The sequence below is a fragment of the Pristiophorus japonicus genome, chromosome 13, assembly GCF_044704955.1.
Source record: "Pristiophorus japonicus isolate sPriJap1 chromosome 13, sPriJap1.hap1, whole genome shotgun sequence".
Taxonomy (NCBI): domain Eukaryota; kingdom Metazoa; phylum Chordata; class Chondrichthyes; family Pristiophoridae; genus Pristiophorus; species Pristiophorus japonicus.
Genome location: NC_091989.1, coordinates 76838737 through 76859914, shown reverse-complemented (window position 1 = coordinate 76859914; position 21178 = coordinate 76838737). Strand labels below are relative to the sequence as shown.

Genomic DNA, 21178 nt, shown 5'->3' with positions numbered 1-21178 from the left:
CACTGTGGCCAAATCACTCCTCAACTTAGCAAAGTTAGCTTTTCCCCAATTTGGGACTTTTATTCCTGGTCCATCTTTGTCCTTATCTATAACTAACTTGAATCTGACTGAATTATGGTCACTGGCATCCAAGTGCTCTTCCACTATTCTCTTCAGTGCTCTTCAACTTATCCAGCTTCATTCCCCAAAACTAAATCCAAAACCGCCCCCTCTCGTGTTGGGTTTGTTACAATCTGACTAAAAAAGTTCTCTTGAATGCATTTCAAGAATTCCGCACCCTCTATGCCCTTCACATTATATTTGTCCCAATCAATATTAGGATAGTTAAAATCCCCTACTATTACTGTCCTATGGTTTTTGGGAGTTCACAGAAATTTGCCTACATATTTGTTCCTCTATCTCCCTCCCACTGTTTGGGGGTTTAGAATACACGCCCAGCAGTATGATAGCCCCTTTTTTATTTTTCAATTCGACCCATATGGCCTAATTTGATGATCCTTCCAACTTATCATCCCTCCTCACAGCTGTAATAGTTTATTTAATCAATACCGCAACCACCACCCCACCCCTCCACCCTTTTATCCCCTCTCTCTGTCTTGTCTAAAAAAAACAGTAATATTGAGCTGCCAAACCAGCCGCTCTTTCAGCCATGTCTCGGTTATGGCTATAATGTCATACTCCCAAATGTCTCCTGTGCTCTTGGTTCATCCGCCTTATTCACTGTACTCCTTGCATTAACGTATATACTATTTAGCACAGGAAGACCTCCTTGATTACTACTTTCTAACCCCTTGTTTCCTCCGTCTTACTTAGGAGTGGTGCTGAGGAAGGGAGACCCATACCATGCTGAATGTTGAGACACAGAGCAGGCCCCCAAAATGCTGAGAAAGTGTGAAGTGTTGATGGCTGGCAAGTATGTATCAGCATAACCTTGACCCACCACCATGGGTAGACCTTGTATGGTTGCAATTTTTGATATACACTACACAACCTGGAAACTGGCTATCCAAATGTCATTTTTCACCTGTGCAAATATTCCGTGATGAGGATAAAAATACAGGAACAAATATGAAAGAGCTGTATGAACAGGATAACTTCACATGTGACCATGCACTTAGATCGTTAGGTTCAGAATTTTGGCAAGTTCAAGAGGAACAAAATGCTCAGGAGGAAATTTGATTAGCATCGTGTTTCTCATCACATACTCAACCATTCACAGAAAATGTATGCACAGTTCTGTGATGATCAGTGGGGCATTGCCAAACTCCAGCTAACTGAGGTAAATTGAATCACTGTTTTCAAACCTCAAGTTCATATCTACTTTTCAGTATACAATACTGTTTTCAAAGTATGTTAACTTGTTTTTGTGTTATGCAACTATTACAATAAATTAAAAACTTAAAACATATCTGTGCCAAGTACAGCTTCATGACAACTGAAATGCTTTCAAGTACAGAGATTTTAAATTGTTTTGGACCAGCTGACATTGCATTACACAAATTACTATTCTTCCAGAACTATAACCAGCCCTTAAAAAAACCACTGTCTGAATGACTAACTATTCAAAAAATGTTGACTGAAGACAGCACCCAAACAACTCCAAACTGCTGAGCCAAGCAGTGTAGAACCTATCATAATAAAAGACAGAGTTAGTTTGGACCCAGCTGTTTTTCACTCTCTAGTAAGGATATCTGTTTGCATTCCACTCACAAGAATGGCTAAGGTTTATTTGACTACCACTGGGATGTACCATGTGATTAAAGACTACCAGATGACATATTAACACAGCAATGGAAGGCATTGACAGGTGGCCAGCTACTACCCTCACACAATGAAATGGATATTAAACCCTTTTCACTGTTGTTCATGGCCAACCGCACATTTCTTTAAATATGTGACAGCTGACCAGCACATACTGAAAAATGTTTTTCAAAAGTCGAGGACCAGAAAGTTATCCAAAAGCCATTTAAGTTTATTGCTTATGGTCACACCAAAGCACTATTTCAGAGAAGGATCCTTTTACAGACACTTTGTTGTACAATACATTCTACATAGAGCAGCTGTTTTAACCACATTCTTTTATCTACTGATTTCAAAGAACATAAAACACTCAAAGTAGAAAAGCAGAAAATGAATTACTTACGATGTGCAAAAGCTTCAAAACATCCACAAATCTGTTGGTGAAAAAAATCCATAGTATTATCCTTTTATATATGAATTGAGATTATTCAAACACTGCTGTAAATGGTTATATCAAAATCAAAACAATATACATACACTTTCTCTGAGCTCATGATTTCTCTGGCAATATGATAGACTTTGGTTTTCTTTCCTTCATCATTCTGCAGAGAACGCACAGGGCAAGCTTCAGGAAAACTTTACAGTAAAACATAAAATATAGTATACTACCAAAATAAACAAATACTCCAAAATAAGACAAAAAGCATACACATTCACTGAACATTTCATAGTTATTCAAAACATTCAAGTTGTACAAAAAAACTCCCATCATAGTGCAGTTTAAGAATTAGCGATCTGGCCATCAACACCACTTTTCTGTTTTAAAAGACTTGGAAGTAACCCTACTTATTTGCCTTATCAGCCTATAAACAGCAACCCATGGACATTAGGCTTTCATAAGAATATAGTCCACTCCTGACAATTTGAAGTTATTTTTGTGCCACTAACAATTTTGAATTATCCAATCATTTTAGTTAAGAAACATATTACAGAAACTATTACAGCGGTGAGGAGGGATGATATGTTAGAGGGGTCATCTAATGAGGCCATATGGGTCGAACTGAAAAATAAAAAAGATGCGATCACACTGCTGGGCGTGTATTATAGACCCTCAAACAGTGGGAGGGAGCTAGAGGAGCAAATATGTAGGCAAATTGCTGCGAAGTCTAAAAACCATAGGGTAGTAATAGTAGGGGATTTTAATTATCCGCATATTGATTGGGACAAATATAGTGTGAAGGGTATAGAGAGTGCGGAATTCTTGAAATGCATTCAAGAGAACTTTTTTAGTCAGTATGTAGCAAGCCCAACACGAGAGGGGGCGGTCTTGGATTTAGTTTTGGGGAATGAAGCTGGGCAGGTTGAAGGGGTATTACTGGGAGAGCACTTGGATGCCAGTGACTATAATTCAGTCAGATTCAAGTTGGTTACGGATAAGGACAAGAATAGGCCTGGAATAAAAGTTCTGAATTGGGGAAAAGCTAATTTTGCTAAGTTAAGTAGTGATTTATCCATAGTGGACTGGAAACAGCTACTTGTAGGTAAATCAGTGTCGGAACAGTGGGAGGCATTCAAGGAGATCTGGAAGGCTCAGGCCAAACATGTGCCCTTAAAGAAAAAGGCTGCGAAAAATAATTCTAGAGCCCCCTGGATGTCTCGGGACTTACAGGGGAGGGTTAAGAAAAAAAGGGACGCTTATGTCATATATCAACGGCTAAATACTTTAGAATTTTTGGAGGAATATAGAAAGTTAAGAGGTAAAATTAAAAAGGATATTAGGAATGCTAAGAGAGAGCACGAGAAATTCTTGGCCAGTAAAATTAAGAAAAACCTTAAGATGTTCTATAAATATAAGAGGGTAACTAAAGAAAGGGTAGTGCCTATTACAGACCATGAGGGTAATCTTTGTGTGGAGGTAGAAGATGTTGGTAGGGTTCTTAACAAATACTTTGCATCTGTTTCGCAAAGGAAAGGGGCAATGCAGATACTGCTATCGAGGAAGAGTGTGATATTCTGGATGAAATAAATATAGTGAGACATAGAAACATAGAAAATAGGTGCAGGAGCAGGCCATTCGGCCCTTCGAGCTTGCACCACCATTCAATATGATCATGGCTGATCATGCAACTTCAGTACCCCACTCCTGCCTTCTCTCCGTACCCCTTAATCCCTTTAGCCGTAAGGGCCACATCTAACTCCCTTTTGAATATATCCAACGAACGGGACTCAACAACTTTCTGTAGTAGAAAATTCCATAGGTTCACAATTCTCGGTGAAAAAGTTTCTCCTCATCTCGGTCCTAGATGGCTTACCCCTTATCCTTAGACTGTGACCCCTGGTTCTGGACTTCCCCAACATTGGGAACATTCTTCCTGCATCTAACCTGTCCAATCCCGTCAGAATTTTATATGCTTCAAGTGAATATAAGTCTAGTCGATCCAGTCTTTCTTCATAGGTCAGTCCTGCCATCCCGGGAATCAGTCTGGTGAACCTTTGCTGCACTCCCTCAATACTAGAACCAATGTCTTAGGGGGAGTGTTTGCTAGTGCTGTTCTAAAGGGGCAAAATTCTAAAGGGGCAAAGTGTGTTAAAAAGAAAAGCCTGAAGGCTCTGTGCCTCAATGCGAGGAGTATTCATAATAAGGTGGACCAATTAACTGCACAGGCAGCAATTAATGAATATGATATAATTGGCATCACAGAGACATGGCTCCAGGGTGACCAAGGCGGGGAACTTAACATCCAGGGGTATTCAACATTCAGGAAGGATAGACAGAAAGGAAAAGGAGGTGGGGTAGCGTTTCTGGTTAAAGAGGAAATTAACGCAATAGTAAGGAAGGACATTAGCTTGGATGATGTGGAATCTGTGTCGGTGGAGCTGCAGAATACTAAAGGACAGAAAACTATCGTGGGAGTTGTGTACAGACCTCCAAACAGTAGTAGTGTGGTTGGGGACAGTATCAAACAAGAAATTAAGGATGCGTGCAATAAAGGTACAGTAGTTATCATGGGCGACTTTAATCTACATATAGATTGGGCTAACCAAACTGGTAGCAATACGGTGGAGGAGGATTTCCTGGAGTGTATTAGGGATGGTTTTCCAGACCAATATGTCGAGGAACCAACTAGAGGGCTGGCCATCCTAGACTGGGTGATGTGTAATGAGAAAGGATTAATTAGCAATCTTGTTGTGCAAGGCCTCTTGGGGAAGAGTGACGATAATATGGTAGAGTTCTTTATTAAGATGGAGAGTGATAGTTAATTCAGAGAATAGGGTCCTGAACTTAAGGAAAGGTAACTTCGATGGTATGAGACATGAATTGGCTAGAATAGACTGGCGAATGATATTTAAAGGGTTGACGGCGGATAGGCAATGGCAAACATTTAAAGATCACATGAGCTTCAGCAATTGTACATCCCTGTCTGGAGTAAAAATAAAACGGGGAAGATGGCTCAACCATGGCTAACAAGAGAAATTAAGGAACGTGTTAGATCCAAGGAAAGGCATATAAATTGGCCAGAAAAGGCAGCAAACCTGAGGACTGGGAGAAATTTAGAATTCAGCAAAGGAGGACAAAGGGTTTAATTAGGAGGGGGAAAATAGAGTATGAGAGGAAGCTTGCTGGGAACATAAAAACTGACTGCAAAAGCTTCTATAGATATGTAAAGAGAAAAAGATTAGTGAAGACAAACGTAGGTCCCTTGCAGTCAGATTCAGGTGAATTTATAATGGGGAGCAAAGAAACGGCAGACCAGTTGAACAAATATTTTGGTTCTGTCTTCACGAAGGAAGAAACAAATAACATTCCGAAAATACTAGGGGACCGAGGGTCTAGTGAAAAGGAGGAACTGAAGGAAATCCTTATCAGGCGTAAAACTGTGTTAAGGAAATTGATGGGATTGGAGGCCGATAAATCCCCAGGGCCTGATAGTCTGCATCTCAGAGTACTTAAGGAAGTGGCCCTAGAAATAGTGGATGCATTGGTGATTATTTTCCAACAGGCTAGCGACTCTGGATCAGTTCTTATGGACTGGAGGGTAGCTAATGTAACACCACTTTTTAAAAAAGGAGAGAGAAAACGGGTCATTATAGACCGGTTAGCCTGACATCAGTAGTGGGGAAAATGTTGGAATCAATTATTAAAGATGACTTAGCAGCACATTTGGAAAGCAGTGACAGGATCGGTCCAAGTCAGCATGGATTTATGAAAGGGAAAGCATACTTGACAAATGTTCCAGAATTTTTTTGAGGATGTAACTAGCAGAGTGGACCAGTGGATGTGGTGTATTTGGACTTTCAAAAGGCTTTTGACAAGGTCCCACACAAGAGATTGGTGTGCAAAATTAAAGCATGTGGTATTGGGGGTAATGAGAACTGGTTGGCAGACAGGAAGCAGAGAGTCGGGATAAACGGGTCCTTTTCAGAATGGCAGGCAGTGACTAGCGGGGTGCCGCAGGGCTCAATGCTGGGACCCCAGCTATTTACAATATACATTAATGATTTAGATGAAGGAATGGAGTGCAATATCTCCAAGTTTACAGATGACACTAAGCTGGGTGGTGGTGTGAGCTGTGAGGAGGATGCTAAGAGGCTGCAGGGTGACTTGGACAGGTTAGGTGAGTGGGCAAATGCATGGTAGATGCAGTATAATGGTGGCAAAAACACGAAGACAGAATATTATCTGAATGGCGGCAGATTAGGAAAAGGGGAGGTGCAACGAGACCTGGGTGTCATGGTACATCAGTCATTGAAAGTTGGCATGCAGGTACAGCAGGCAGTGAAGAAGGCAAATGGTATGTTGGCCTACATAGCTAGGGGATTTGAGTACAGGAGCATGGAGGTCTTACTACAGTTGTATAGGGCCTTGGTGAGGCCTCACCTGGAATATTGTGTTCAGTTTTGGTCTCCTAATCTGAGGAAGGACGTTCTTGCTATTGAGGGAGTGCAGCAAAGGTTCCCGGGATGGCAGGACTGACATATGAGGAGAGACTGGATCGACTGGGCCTGTATTCACTGGAGTTTAGAAGGATGAGAGGGGATCTCATCGAAACATATAAAATTCTGACTGGACAGGTTAGATGCTGGAAGAATGTTCCCGATGTTGGGGAAATCCAGAACCAGGGGACACAATCTAAGGATAAGGGGTAAGCCATTTACGACTGAGATGAGGAGAAACTTCTTCACTCAGAGTTGTTAACCTGTGGAATTCCCTACCGCAGAAAGTTGTTGATGCCAGTTCATTGGATATATTCAAGAGGGTGTTAGATATGGCCCTTACGACTAATGGGATCAAGGGGTATGGAGAGAAAGCAGGAAAGGGGTACTGAGGTGAATGATCAACCATGATCGTATTAAATGGTGGTGCAGGCTCGAAGGGCCGAATGGCCTACTCCTGCACCTATTTTCTATGTTTCTATAATAGCAAGAATGTCCTTCCTCAGATTAGGAGACCAAAACTGCAGGAAGTATTAAGGGGTTTAGCAGCTTTGAAAGTAGATAAGTTCCAGGCTGTTGAGTGAAGGGAAATAGCAGAGGTCTTGACCATCATTTTCCAGTCCTCTTTGGATCTGGGCATAGTGCCGGTGGATTGGAGGACTGCTAATGTACCTTTGTTTAAGAAGGGAGAAAGGGATAGGCCGAGTAATTACAGGCCTATCAGCCTAACCTCAGTGGTGGGAAAATTATTGGAAAAAATCCTGAAAGGCAGGATAAATCTGCATTTGGAAAGGCCAAGGATTAATTAGGGACAGCCAGCACGGATTTGTTAAGGGAAGATTGTGTTTGACTAACCTGATTGAATTTTTTGAGGAGGCAACCAAGAGGGTCAATGAGGGTAGTGCATACAATATAGTATATATGGACTTTAGCAAGGCTTTTGATAAGGCCCCACATGGTAACATAGAAACATAGAAAATAGGTGCAGGAGTAGGCCATTCGGCCCTTCTAGCCTGCACCGCCATTCAATGAGTTCATGGCTGAACATGCAACTTCAGTACCCCATTCCTGCTTTCTCACCATACCCCTTGATTCCCCTAGTAGTAAGGACTTCATCTAACTCCTTTTTGAATATATTTAGTGAATTGGCCTCAACAACTTTCTGTGGTAGAGAATTCCACAGGTTCACCACTCTCTGGGTGAAGAAATTCCTCCTCATCTCGGTCCTAAATGGCTTCCCCCTTATCCTTAGACTGTGTCCCCTGGTTCTGGACTTCCCCAACATTGGGAACATTCTTCCTGCATCTAACCTGTCTAACCCCGTCAGAATTTTAAACGTTTCTATGAGGTCCCCTCTCATTCTTCTGAACTCCAGTGAATACAAGCCCAGTTGATCCAGTCTTTCTTGATAGGTCAGTCCCGCCATCCCGGGAATCAGTCTGGTGAACCTTCGCTGCACTCCCTCAATAGCAAGAATGTCCTTCCTCAGGTTAGGAGACCAAAACTGTACACAATACTCCAGGTGTGGCCTCACCAAGGCTGGTCATGAAGGTTAAAGCCCTTGGGGTACAGGATAAAGTGGCAAGTTGGATCCAAAATTGCCTTGGAGGTAGGAAGCAAAGGGTAATGATTGATGGATGTTTTTGTGACTGGAAGGATGTTTCCAGTGGGGTTCCGCAGGCTCGGTACTGAGCCCCTTGCTTTTTGTTGTATATATCAACGATTTAGATTTGAATATAGTGAGTATGATTAAGAAGTTTGCAGACAACACTAAAATTGGCTGTGTGGTTGATAATGAAGAGGAAAGTGCTGCAGGAGGATATCAATTTACTGGTCGGGTGGGCAGAGCAGTGGCAAATGGAATTTAATTCAGAGAAGTGTGAAATGATGCACTTTGGGAAGGCTAATAAGGAAAGGATATACACATTAAATGGTAGGCCACTTAATAGTGTAGATGAACAAAGGGACCTTGGAGTGCTTGTCCACAGATCCCTGAAAGTAGCAGGCCAGGTGGATAAGGTGGTTAAGAAGGCATATGGAATGCTTGCCTTTATTGGCCGAGGCATAGAATATAAGAGCAGGAAGGTTATGCTTAAATTGCATAATACTTTGGTTAGGCCACAGTTGGAGTACTGTGTGTAGTTCTGGTCGCCGTATTATAGGAAGGATGTGATTGCACCAGAGAGGGTGCAGAGGACATTTACAAGGATGCTGCCTGGAATGGAGAATCTTAGTTATGAGGACAGATTGGATAGGCTGGGTTTGTTCTCATTGGAACAGAGGAGGTTGAGAGGAGATCTCCTCGAGGTGTACAAAATATTGAGGGACCTGGACATCGTGGATAGTAAGGATCTATTTCCATTGGTGGATGAGTCTATTACGAGGGGGCATAGTTTTAAGGTGGAAGGTTTAGAGGGGATTTGGGGGGGGGGGGGGCAAAGAGATTCTATACGCAGAGGGTTGTGAGGATCTGGAACTCGCTACCTGGAAGAGTGGTGGATGCAGAAACCCTCACCACTTTTAAGAGATGGTTGGATGGGCACTTAAAGTGCAGTAACCTGCAGGGCTGGTAATTGGAATTAGACTGGGTGACCATTTGTTGGACAGTGCAGATAGAATGGTAAGTACTGCAGGGAATAGACTACGACCAACGTGATCTCCTGGACTAGTTTCGATCACTTGGATGGATCGGAGAGGAATTTCCCTAGATTTTTTCTCCCTAAATTGGCCTGGGTTTTTGCCTCTCCCAGGAGATCACATGACTCCGGTTGGGGTGGAGTGTAGAATGTTTCAGTATAAGGGGTGTCGTAGTTGTGTGAGGCGGACTGGTTGGGCTGGGTGCTCTTTGCCTTTCCGTCATTGTTCATAGGTTTATATGTAACCTTTAGGGCTGCTGACCAAAGGCCTTGTGGCTCTGTCGGCCGGAGCAGACACAATGGGCTGAAATGGCCTCCTTCTGCGCTGTAAATTTCTATGTTTCTATAAATAACTGAAAATTTAGTATGAAAAAATTTGAATAATCAAAATTTTAATTAAGCAATTTTGGATGAAGAGTCCTAGACTGTAGTAGGTGCCTTGCTGAGAATATGGTGTAGGAAGATAAAATATAGTTTCTATAGACAGTCAACGTTTAAAGCTTTAGAGCATGCTTAATGTGTTGCAAAAATGGAGCATTGCACAAAATAAAAAGGACTTTCTTCTGAAGACACTAAATGTACTGGAGACTCTAAGTTGTTTATTATCTCTTTTTATATAATGTTTGTTTCACTGTCTCACACCACAATTAAAGACTCAAGTTTCTGTGATAATTTATTTGACTGAGAACAGAGAATTTATCACTTGCATCACAAAGCTATCCCCATTCTATACTCCCAGTGTTCAATCATATCCTGATAAAAAATCAAGCATGGAGAAGGACAGTGCATTCGGAAGAAGAAAGGAAAAGAGGCTGGGTGTTGCCCTCTGCTATAAAGTAGATTTTTTCACCTCTAGGAATTGGGTTTGAATCTAGCTTCACTGAGAGAAGCCCGTGAGAATCAGGAAACTGCAGGGTGATGTCATTTATTTTAAGTCATGCTTGGGATTTCTTCACACAATTGTTAAAAAAAAATTTGGATATAACTTTTTTTTTTAAAGTTAGAATTGAAATACATCGAAACATCACCAATTCTAACTTGAAGAGGTTCAATAGCCAGTTATAGGCCCAAGTTTCCACATGATTTGCGCCTGATTTTTAGGAGCAACTGGTGGAGAACAGACTACCTTAGAAATCACAATTCTCCACATTTTTTTTTCTGCAGTTCTAGTCAGGTAGAACAGTTCTACTTTGGAACAGAATTTTTTTCTTCAAAGGGGGCGTGTCCGGCCACTGACGCCTGATTTGAAAGTTTCCAGTGAAAACGTACTCCAAACTAAAGTAGAATGGAGCAAGTGAAGATTTTTGTAGAACCGAAAAAACCTGTTCTACTCATTAAAAAATCAGGCGCAGGTTACAAATTAGGCGTCCAGAGCGAGGTGGGGGGGGGAGGGAAGTCATTAAATTCTACAATCAATCCTTATTTATACTTCTACAAATATTATACAAATAAATCCAACCTGAATAAACATTTATAAGCAAAGAAAAGATTAAATAAACCATCTTCCTACCTGTGTGAAAGTGCTTGAGGCACAGAGAATGCTGCAGTCAGCCTGAGGCGCCCGTTCTTTCCCGCTGGGGGGGGGGGGGGGGGGGGGGGGGGGAGGAGGGGAGAGGAGGCGCCCGTTCTTTCCCGCAGGGGGGGAGGAGACAGTGAGAAGGCTGCAAGTGCTGATGGCAATGTGCTTTTATTAAAAAAAATTTCAAAAATTAAACAGCTACAAAGAACTACAAAAATGGTCGAGTGCCAATGTTTTTTTTCACACTGAGCATGCGCGAATGCTCCAATGTGCACGCGCAGTGTTGCCGGCAGGAAAAAAACTAATTTAAATAGTACCCGCCCCCTCCCACTTACAAAATTGGCGCAAGTGTAGGCTCCGCCCCCCCCGGGCGCCGCGCCAGGCAGACAAGGAGCTGCAGAACGCTCCAGAATCGCGATTTTTTTTTTTAGGCGTGAAAAACGGGCGCCCAGCTCGGAGGGGCGCCCGTTTTTTATCGTGTGGAAACTTGGGCCCATAAAGTCATTTTCTAAAGATGAGAACATGTAAAAAAAAGTTATCTAATGGTACATTTTCTTTGCAATTTCCCATATATTAAAATTAGGAGCATTACAAACAGCAAAAACGGGAAGATTTTTCCCTGAACAAAGGATTATTATAATATGGAATTAAGTATTACAAGTTGCTGTGGGAACTGATTTAACATTCAAGAAGAGATAGGTCACTTGAAGAAAAATATTGAGAGCATGGAGAAGCAGCAGAGAAATGCGATTAGTGTACATAGCTCTGATGTATATCGAGCACCAGCACAGGCATATGGGCCAAAAGCACTGATGTGTCTATGATTCTATATAGAAGTACAAGAGTCATCCACTTCTTCCCTCACATTTTTATAGTCAGCAAGTTAAGAAATTTGGTGATTGACATCAAATATATCCACATCAGAAATAGTATACAAAAGCTAAGTAATGCAGATGCTGGATATCTCCGAGATATTCAGCATTCCTCAAACCACTGCTCTCGCCACATCCTGAGATGCACGCTCTCGACCTCTCTCCAACAGCACCACCTCACTATCTCCAAGCTGTTGTGATCTGCAGTTCCATTTCTTCCTTCGCCTCATCCAACGCTTCAACAACATTTTTTTCCTTCCTTTCAGGTATCAAGCTTCAGCAGCTCTTGGACACCAACGCCCCTCCGGAACATACTTCCCCTTCACTTTCCTCTGATCCCATCCCTTCTTCCAATCTCACCCCCTGCCGTGTTTTCACTATCCTTTGACCTTCCCCTCTCTAACCCAAACGATCAGTCCTCAACAAAGTCCTGAGCTTCATCCTCTTACGTCCCCATCTCAATGAATGTAGAGCTCAGCATATCACTGAGCTCTTTTTCCGTCACCTTTGTTTCCATGCCCACATCTTTGGCCAGGAGTCTCCCCCCTCCCCCCCACCACCCCCCACACAGCTGACCCTTTCTCCCATTTTCAGAATTTTTGCTCTACCTGGACCCCTCCCTCTGGCCTCTAGATCTTTTCATTGGGAACTGCTGGCGTGAATTCCAATTTCTCTGCTCCCCTCACTCACTCTGAATTTGCAGCACTCCGTTTGCTCAGATCCAAACCGAACATAGTCATTAAACCTGCTGACAAGGGTGGCGCTGTTGTTGTTTGTCGAACCGACCTCTACCTTGCAGAGGCTGATCGACAACTCTCTGACACCTCCTCCTACCTCCCACTGGACCATGACCTAACTGCCGGACATCAAGCCATAATTTCCTAGACTGTCACTGACCTCATCTCTCGAGATCTTCCCTCCAAGTCCCCCAAACCCGCATAGTCCGCTTCCACCACCTTCCCAAGATCCACAAACAGGACTGCTCTGGTTGACCCATTGTTTCAGCCTGTTCTTGCCCCATCTCGACTCAATTTTTTCTCCCCTTGTGTAGTCTCTTCCCACCTACATCTATGACTCTTCTGATGCCCCCTGCCACATTAACAGACTCCAGTTTCCCGACTCTAACCGACTCCTTTTCACCATGGACGTTCAATCCCTCTGCACCTCCATCCCCTACCAGGATGGCCTGAGGGCACTCATTGAACAGAGGCCCAACCAGTCCCCATTCACCACCACCCTCCTCCCCCTGGCTGAACTTGTTCTCATACTGAACAACTTCTCCTCTGATTCCACTCACCCATTCCAAATAAAAGGTGCTGCTCTGGGAACACATATGGGTCCTAGCTATGCCTGCCTTTTTGTGGGATATGTGGAGCATTCTTTGTTGCAGTCTTTCTCATTCTCTCCTTCATCTACTTTTCTGGTACACTGACGACTGTATCAGTGCTGATTCCTGCTTTCGCTCTGCACTGGAAAATGTCATCAACTTTGCTTCCAATTTCCACCTTTCCATCTCTGACTCTTTCGTTCCCTTCCTCGACTTCTCTGTCTCCATTTCTGGGCATAGGCTAGCAACAAATATCCACTATAAGTCCACTGACTCTCATAGCTACACTTTCCCCCACCTCGCTTCCTGTAAGGACTTTATTCCATTCTTCCAGTTTGTTTGTCGCATCTGTTCTGACGATGCACATCAAAAATAGTATAGTTATTTAGATTCAAAGTGGCACGCCCTCTATTCTACTCCAAGCATATGGTTTACCCCAAAACCCATAGGAGCACCTCTTACTGAAGCAGTATGACACCACTTACTCATCCTTGTGGAATCTCTGTGAAATTGCCAATTGGAGCATTTTTGTGCTGTAGACCTGTGTTAATTAGGAACTAAGCTGATAGAAATAATGTTTGAGACACAAGTTTCTAATGAACATTGACAACTGAGAGTGGATTTTTGTCCTCTCAGTCTGAGCCCAGATGTGAAATGTTTGTGTGCTAACCCAATACATTATTTGTGCAATCTTTTGGAGCTGGGGGCCATCCATATGCGTCAAAAGCACCGAGTAGGTTGCATACAATTATACAATAATGCAAACTCCATACATAAAAAAGAACCCCCCAAATAAAAAAATCAAGATCATCAATCCCCATTTCCACCTCATCTTCCTCTTCTTTTCACCACCCGTACTCTTTACCACATCCCCTTCACCTGGAGTTGGCTTTTTGGTGCCGTTTTCCTCCTCCATTCTCCATTGTCCTACTCACTTTTTCTGTTCACCTCTTTCCCTGTCCCCTTATCCTCTGGGCCTTTCTCCCCACTCTGTTTCTCTCTCCTCTTTTAAAGTACATCTTTAGAAAGATTCAATAATCTTCAAGAATGTAACCCGTGAGCACAAGCAGCGGTTGGAATCTGCCAAGAGCATTAAAGCAGCCCTGGAACAGAGACAATACTTCAGATTTTTAAGCTTCCCAGGCCTGGAGAACTGGTAAAGCTGCTCATCAATTGGTTGATGTTGACCAATCACAGGACAGCCATTACCAATCCTCCAGGCCTGACAACTTCAGACAGCTTGCAGGTGACTTTGCATACAAGCACAAGTCGTCCGGAGTCCTCACATGTCGGATCTGGTGGTCGGTGTGATGCGGAACTAAGAATGGCAAAAAGTACACGAAGTAAATGGATGCGGAAGATGTGAGCAGAAAAGAGGAAAAAAAATGCACCAAAGGAACTTGCGCGGCTGAAAAGTATATTGGGAGTGGATCGCAGTGGTGACATTACATTAATATGGATGATGTTAAAGAAGTTGCAACTGTGGTCCCATGTGAAAAACTCAAACAGAAGCCAGCCGCAGGAGATGATGATGATGCATCTACTATGGACAGGGATAAGAAAAGGAGCAAAAAGACTCTTTTGGATGAACATGGACAATATCCAATATGGATGCATCCTAGACAAAGAAAGAAGATCAAGCAATAACTGAAAAAGAAAGGGAAATCAAAGCATCCAAAGGGGCTAGCTTGGTAGACATGAGAAAATGAAGTATGCAAAGACTTAATCACAGTTATGTTTATTAAGGAAAGACTGGAAAAAATAAATTTATCGACATTGTAAAAAAAATTTAAAAAGGAGCTTCATAGGCTACATTAAAGATCTATGCAGGATGCTTTTTTTTTTAAATCTTGCATTTATGGAAAGAAAGACTTGCATTCAGATCGCACCTTTCAAGACCACCAGACATCCCAAAGCGCTTTACAGCCAGCGAAGTACTTTTTAAAAGCATAATCACTATTGTAATCTAGGAAACACAGCAGCCAATTTGCACACAGCAAACTCCCACAAATCTGTTTTTTAATGATGTTGATTGAGGGATAAATATTAACCAGGATACGGGGGAATAACTCCCCTGCTCTTCTTTGAAATAGTGTCATGGGATCTTTTACATCCATCTGAAAGGGCAGATCTATGTTGGGGGTGGAGGGGGGGCGGGTGTGTGGAGAGGTGGTCGCTGCGGGGGGGGGGGGGACGTCAACGAAGTCGAGAGAAGATAGATCGGCGCGAGGTGGGGGGGGGGGAGAAACAGGACAAGAGATCGCCGTGGGGGGAAGAGAGAAGAGAGATCGGCGCGAGGGGGGTGGGGGGAAAGGAGAGAAGAGAGATCGGTGTGAGGGGGGGGGGGAAACGGGACGACAAGAGATCGCCGCGGGGGGGGGGGGTGTGGAGAGAAGAGAGATCGGCGCGAGGGGGAGGAGAGACGAGAGATCGCCGGGGGAGGGGTCGGACGGACGAGAGGCCGCCGCCTGGGGGGGGGGGGGGGGAAGGGGGGGCAATGATGATGACGACGTCAAGAGGAGAGAGATCGGCGCAGGTGGGGGGGGGGGCAAGAGAAGAGAGATCGGCGCAAGGGGGGAGATGAGAGATCACCGCGGGGGGGGGGGGGGAAGAGAGAAGAGAGATCGCGGGGGGGGGGGCTGGTGGGAAGAGAGAGAGATCGCGGGGGGGGGGGGGGGGGGCAAAGAGATCGCTGTGTGGGGTGAGGGGGAAGGAGAGGAGAGATTGCTGTATGTGGGGCGGGGAGATCACTGTGTTGGGAAGAAGGTCCAGTATTGTAAATCAGCTTCAGTGCCTGAGCTCGCCTTACAACATATCGTATTATTAATAATACGAGTATTCCACAAGTGACAAGAAAACTCAACATTTCTGCAACACCTGCTGACTGTGAAAGCTCCTTCAAGAGGGCGCAAGATCATAACTGAAAACTCATTAAAAAATCCTCCATGACATCTTTCAGCATAATCTTTTTAACATGCTCACTTTACAGAAGCCATTGAAATCCCACAAAGGGCTTTGCTATAAAGCAAGGCCCATTAACTTCAACTGATTTCAAATGCTGCTGATTAAAACTGAATTCACAGATCAGTGATTGTGGAACTAGGTGACTCTTAAACTCGCTTTTATGCGACTAATTTTTTTGTAATTTTATTTTCTCATAAGTTATTTCTTTAGCAAAAGATAGAAAGGAGATGAGTAAAAGTGGAGGGCAGAGAAACCCAAGGCAAAAAACAAAAAGGGCCACTGAATATAAAGGGGCTGCAGGAGGGGTCAAAACTATCAAAAAATCATGGTTTAAAAACTAGTATTAAAACACTCTACCTAAACGCACGCAGCATTCGAAATAAAGTAAACGAGTTGACGGCACAAATCATTACAAATGGGTATGATTTGGTGACCATTACAGAAACGTGGTTGCAGGGTGGCCAACACTGGGAATTAAACATACAGGGGTATCTGACGATTCGGAAAGATCGACAAGAAGGGAAAGGATGTGGGGTAGCTCTGTTAATAAAGGATGATATCAGGGCAGTTGTGAGAGACGATATTGGCTCCAATGAACTAAATGTTGAATCATTGAGAGTGGAGATTAGAGATAGTAAGGGGAAAAAGTCACTGGTGGGCGTAGTTTATAGGCCCCCAAATAATAACTTCACGGTGGGGCAGGCAATAATCAAGGGAATAATGGAGGCATGTGAAAAAGGAACGGCAGTAATCATGGGGGATTTTAACCTACATATCGATTGGTCAAATCAAATCGCACGGGGTAGCCTGGAGGAGGAATTCATAGAATGCATACGGGATTGTTTCTTAGAACAGTATGTTACAGAACCTACAAGGGAGCAAGCTATCTTAGATCTGGTCCTGTGTAATGAGACAGGAATAATAAACGATCTCCTAGTAAAAGTTTCTCTCGGAATGAGTGATCACAGTATGGTTGAATTTGTAATACAGATGGAGGGTGAGGAAGTAGTGTCTCAAACGAGCGTACTATACTTAAACAAAGGGGACCACAATGGGATGAGGGCAGAGTTGGCTAAAATAGACTGGAAACACAGACTAATTGGTGGCACAATTGAGGAACAGTGGAGGAATTTTAAGGAGCTCTTTCATAGTGCTCAACAAAAATATATTCCAGTGAAAAAGGGCGGTAAGAGAAGGGATAACCAGCCGTGGATAACCAAGGAAATAAAGGAGAGTAACAAATTAAAAACCAATGCGTATAAGGTGGCCAAGGTTAGTGGGAAACAAGAAGATTGGAAAAATTTTAAACAACAGCAAAGAATGACTAAGAAAGCAATAAAGAAAGGAAAGATAGATTACGAAGGTAAACTTGCGCAAAACATAAAAACAGATAGTAAAAGCTTTTACAGATATATAAAACGGAAAAGAGTGACTAAAGTAAATGTTGGTCCCTTAGAAGATGAGAAGGGGGATTTAATAATGGGAAATGTGGAAATGGCTGAGACCTTAAACAATTATTTTGCTTCGGTCTTCACAGTGGAAGACACAAAAACCATGCCAAAAATTGCTGGTCACAGGAATGTGGGAAGGGAGGACCTTGAGACAATCACTATCACTTGGGGGGGTAGTGCTGGACAGGCTAATGAGACTCAAGGTAGACAAGTCTCCTGGTCCTGATGAAATACATCCCAGGGTATTAAAAGAGATGGCGGAAGTTATAGCAGATGCATTCGTTATAATCTACCAAAATTCTCTGGACTCTGGGGAGGTACCAGCGGATTGGAAAGCAGCTAATGTAACGCCGCAGTTTAAAAAAGGGGGCAGACAAAAGGCAGGTAACTATAGGCCGGTTAGTTTAACATCTGTAGTGGGGAAAATGCTTGAAACTATCATTAAGGAAGAAAGAGCGGGACATCTAGATAGGAATAGTGCAATCAAGTAGACGCAGCATGGCTTCATGAAGGGGAAATCATGTTTAACTAATTTACTGGAATTCTTTGAGGATATAACGAGCATGGTGGATAGAGGTGTACCGATGGATGTGGTGTATTTAGATTTCCAAAAGGCATTCGATAAGGTGCCACACAAAAGGTTACTGCAGAAGATAAAGGTACGCGGAGTCAGAGGAAATGTATTAGCATGGATAGAGAATTGGCTGGCTAACAGAAAGCAGAGAGTCGGGATAAATGGGTCCTTTTCGGGTTGGAAATCGGTGGTTAGTGGTGTGCCACAGGGATCGGTGCTGGGACCACAACTGCTTACAATATACATAGATGACCTGGAAGAGGGGACAGAGTGTAGTGTAAAAAATTTGCAGATGATACAAAGATTAGTGGGAAAGCGGGTTGTGTAGAGGACACGGAGAGGCTGCAAAGAGATTTCGATAGGTTAAGCGAATGGGCTAAGGTTTGGCAGATGGAATACAATGTCGGAAAGTGTGAGGTCATCCACCTTGGGAAAAAAAAAACAGTAAAAGAGAATATTATTTGAATGGGGAGAAATTACAACATGCTGCGGTGCAGAGGGATCTGGGGGTCCTTGTGCATGAATCCCAAAAAGTTAGTTTGCAGGTGCAGCAAGTAATCAGGAAGGCAAATGGAATGTTGGCCTTCATTGCGAGAGGGATGGAGTACAAAAGCAGGGAGGTCCTGCTGCAACTGTATAGGGTATTGGTGAGGCCGCACCTGGAGTACTGCGTGCAGTTTTGGTCACCTTACTTAAGGAAGGATATACTAGCTTTGGAGGGGGTACAGAGACAATTCACGAGGCTGATTCCGGAGATGAGGGGGTTACCTTATGATGATAGATTGAGTTGACTGGGTCTTTACTCGGAATTCAGAAGGATGAGGGGTGATCTTATAGAAACATTTAAAATAATGAAAGGGATAGACAAGATAGAGGCAGAGAGGTTGTTTCCACTGGTAGGGGAGACTAGAACTAGGGGGCACAGCCTCAAAATACGGGGGAGCCAATTTAAAACCGAGTTGAGAAGGAATTTCTTCTCCCAGAGGGTTGTGAATCTGTGGAATTCTCTGCCCAAGGAAGCAGTTGAGGCTAGCTCATTGAATGTATTCAAGTCACAGATAGATAGATTTTTAACCAATAAGGGAATTAAGGGTTACGGGGAGCGGGCGGGTAAGTGGAGCTGAGTCCACGGCCAGATCAGCCATGATCTTGTTGAATGGCAGAGCAGGCTCGAGGGGCTAGATGGCCTACTCCTGTTCTTAATTCTTATGTTCTTATGTAGTCATTCCTGGCATATGGGTGCCGCTTGGAAGGCCAGTATTTATTGCCCATCCCTACTTGCCCTTGGTAACCCACCTTCTTGAACTGCTGCAGTCTATGTGGTGAAGGTATTTCCCACAATGCTGTTAGGGAGGGAGTTCTAGGTTTTTGACCCAGCAATGAAGAAGGAATGGGGCCAAGTCAGGATGGTTTGTGACTTGGAAGGGTACTTGGAGGTGATGGTGTTCCCATGTGCCTGCTGCCCTTGTCCTTTCAGGTGGTAGAGATCGCGGGTTTGGGAGGTGCTGCTGAAGAAGCCTTGAGGAGCTGCTGCAGTGCATCTTGTAGATGGTACACACTGCAGCCACGATGTGCCTGTGGTGAAGGGAGTGAATGTTGAAGGTAGTGGATTGGTGCCAATCAAGCAGGCTGCTTTGTCTTGGATGGTGTTGTGCTTCATAAGTATTACGGAAGCTATGTCACCTCCTAAACTGCATGCAAATTCTCTGATGGAACTTCTAAGGAAATGTGAACTAGCAATTAAAAAATGTATTAATGAGCGAAAAGAGTTATAGAGACCCTGTAAAATTGTAATTTAGGCTCTGTATATGGAATTTGAGATGGTGGACTAAGTGGAGTTGCCTCAGTTAAACTGAACACTAAGTTGGGAGGCTAATTAAAGTATTTTACTCAAATATGCACAAACAAAACAGTTTTTAAAATGAAAAGCAAGGCTACAGCTCGAGTGGAAATTATTAGCTACATGATGCTGTATGCAGAAAAGGTTCTGCAGGTACAATTGGAGTGAATCAGCATAGACCTTATTTCCGAGGTAACAAGATGTCAGATTCAGCAGGATATATTCAAACTAGTGGTCTCTGCCCCTCCTGGTTCCAAAAACTGTCCTGTCCAGACTGCAGATAGTCTTTTGAGATGGTTAATGTGAGCAGTAGCTGCCACCTCTCAAATTGCTCTCAATTCATATGAATTAGTTTTCCCCATATACCGAGACTGCTGCATGGGGAACCAATTGAAGAAGCCACCTCAAAACAAAAACCAGAAAAAAAATTAAAGAATTTTACAGCCCATTGTGTCTATGCTGGCCCTTTGGTGGAGCTACCCACGCTGCTGCTCTTTCTCCATAGCCCTCTAATTCTTTCCCCTTCAGGTATGTATCCAATTCTCTTGAATGTTACTATTGAATCTGCTTCTACCACCCTTTGAGGCAGCACATTCCAGATCATAACTTGCTGTGTAAAAAAATGTTTCCTCACGTCGCCTCTGGTTATTTTAAATCACTTTAAATTTCTACCCTCTCGTTACCTACCCCTCTGCCACTGGAAACAATTTCTCTCTTTCTACTCTATCAAAACCACCTCTATCAAATCTCAACCTTCTCTGCTCTGAGGAGAACAGCACCAGCTTCTCCAATCTCTCTACATATTTGAAGTCCCTCAACCCTGATACCATTCTCGTCAATCGCTTTTCACCCTCTCCAAGGCCCTGACATCCTTCCTAAAGTGTGGTGCCCAGAATTGAACACAATATTCCAGCTGGGGCCTAACCAGTGTTTTATAAAGGTTTAGCATGACTTCCTTGCTTTTGTATCGTAATCCTCTATTAATAAAGCCAATGATCCCTTATGCTTTTTTTAAAAAAAAAACAGCCTTCTCACCTTGTCCTGTCCTTCCAGGTCTCTCTATTCCTACATCCCTTTTAAAATTGTACTGTTTAGTTTATATTGCCTCTCCCTATTCTTCCTACCAAATGTATTACTTCACTGCGTTAAATTTTAACTGCCATGTGTCTGCCCATTTCACCAGTCTGTCTATGTCCTCCTGGAATCATTGTTTACTACATTTCCGAGTTTCGTATCATCTGCAAACTTTGAAATGATGCCCTGTGTGCCCAAGTCCAGGTCATTAATATATCAAAAAGAGCAGTGGTCCCAATACTTCCC

At 43.2% G+C, this 21178-nt stretch overlaps 1 protein-coding gene and 1 pseudogene across 5 annotated transcripts in view; one reads left to right on the top strand and one right to left on the bottom strand.

Annotated features, from left to right (window-relative positions):
- The window catches only part of fgd6 (FYVE, RhoGEF and PH domain containing 6), a 156362-nt gene that overhangs the window by 96844 nt on the left and 38340 nt on the right, over window positions 1-21178 (bottom strand). For all 5 annotated transcript variants that reach the window (XM_070897670.1, XM_070897669.1, XM_070897671.1 and 2 more), the window contains exons 4-5: window positions 2278-2342; window positions 2144-2174 (exon numbers count right to left, since the gene is read on the bottom strand). In XM_070897670.1, the coding sequence (XP_070753771.1) occupies window positions 2144-2174; window positions 2278-2342 (96 nt within the window). The remainder of the gene's footprint in view (window positions 1-2143; window positions 2175-2277; window positions 2343-21178) is intronic.
- LOC139278653 (protein LLP homolog pseudogene) lies at window positions 14354-14724 on the top strand (annotated as a pseudogene).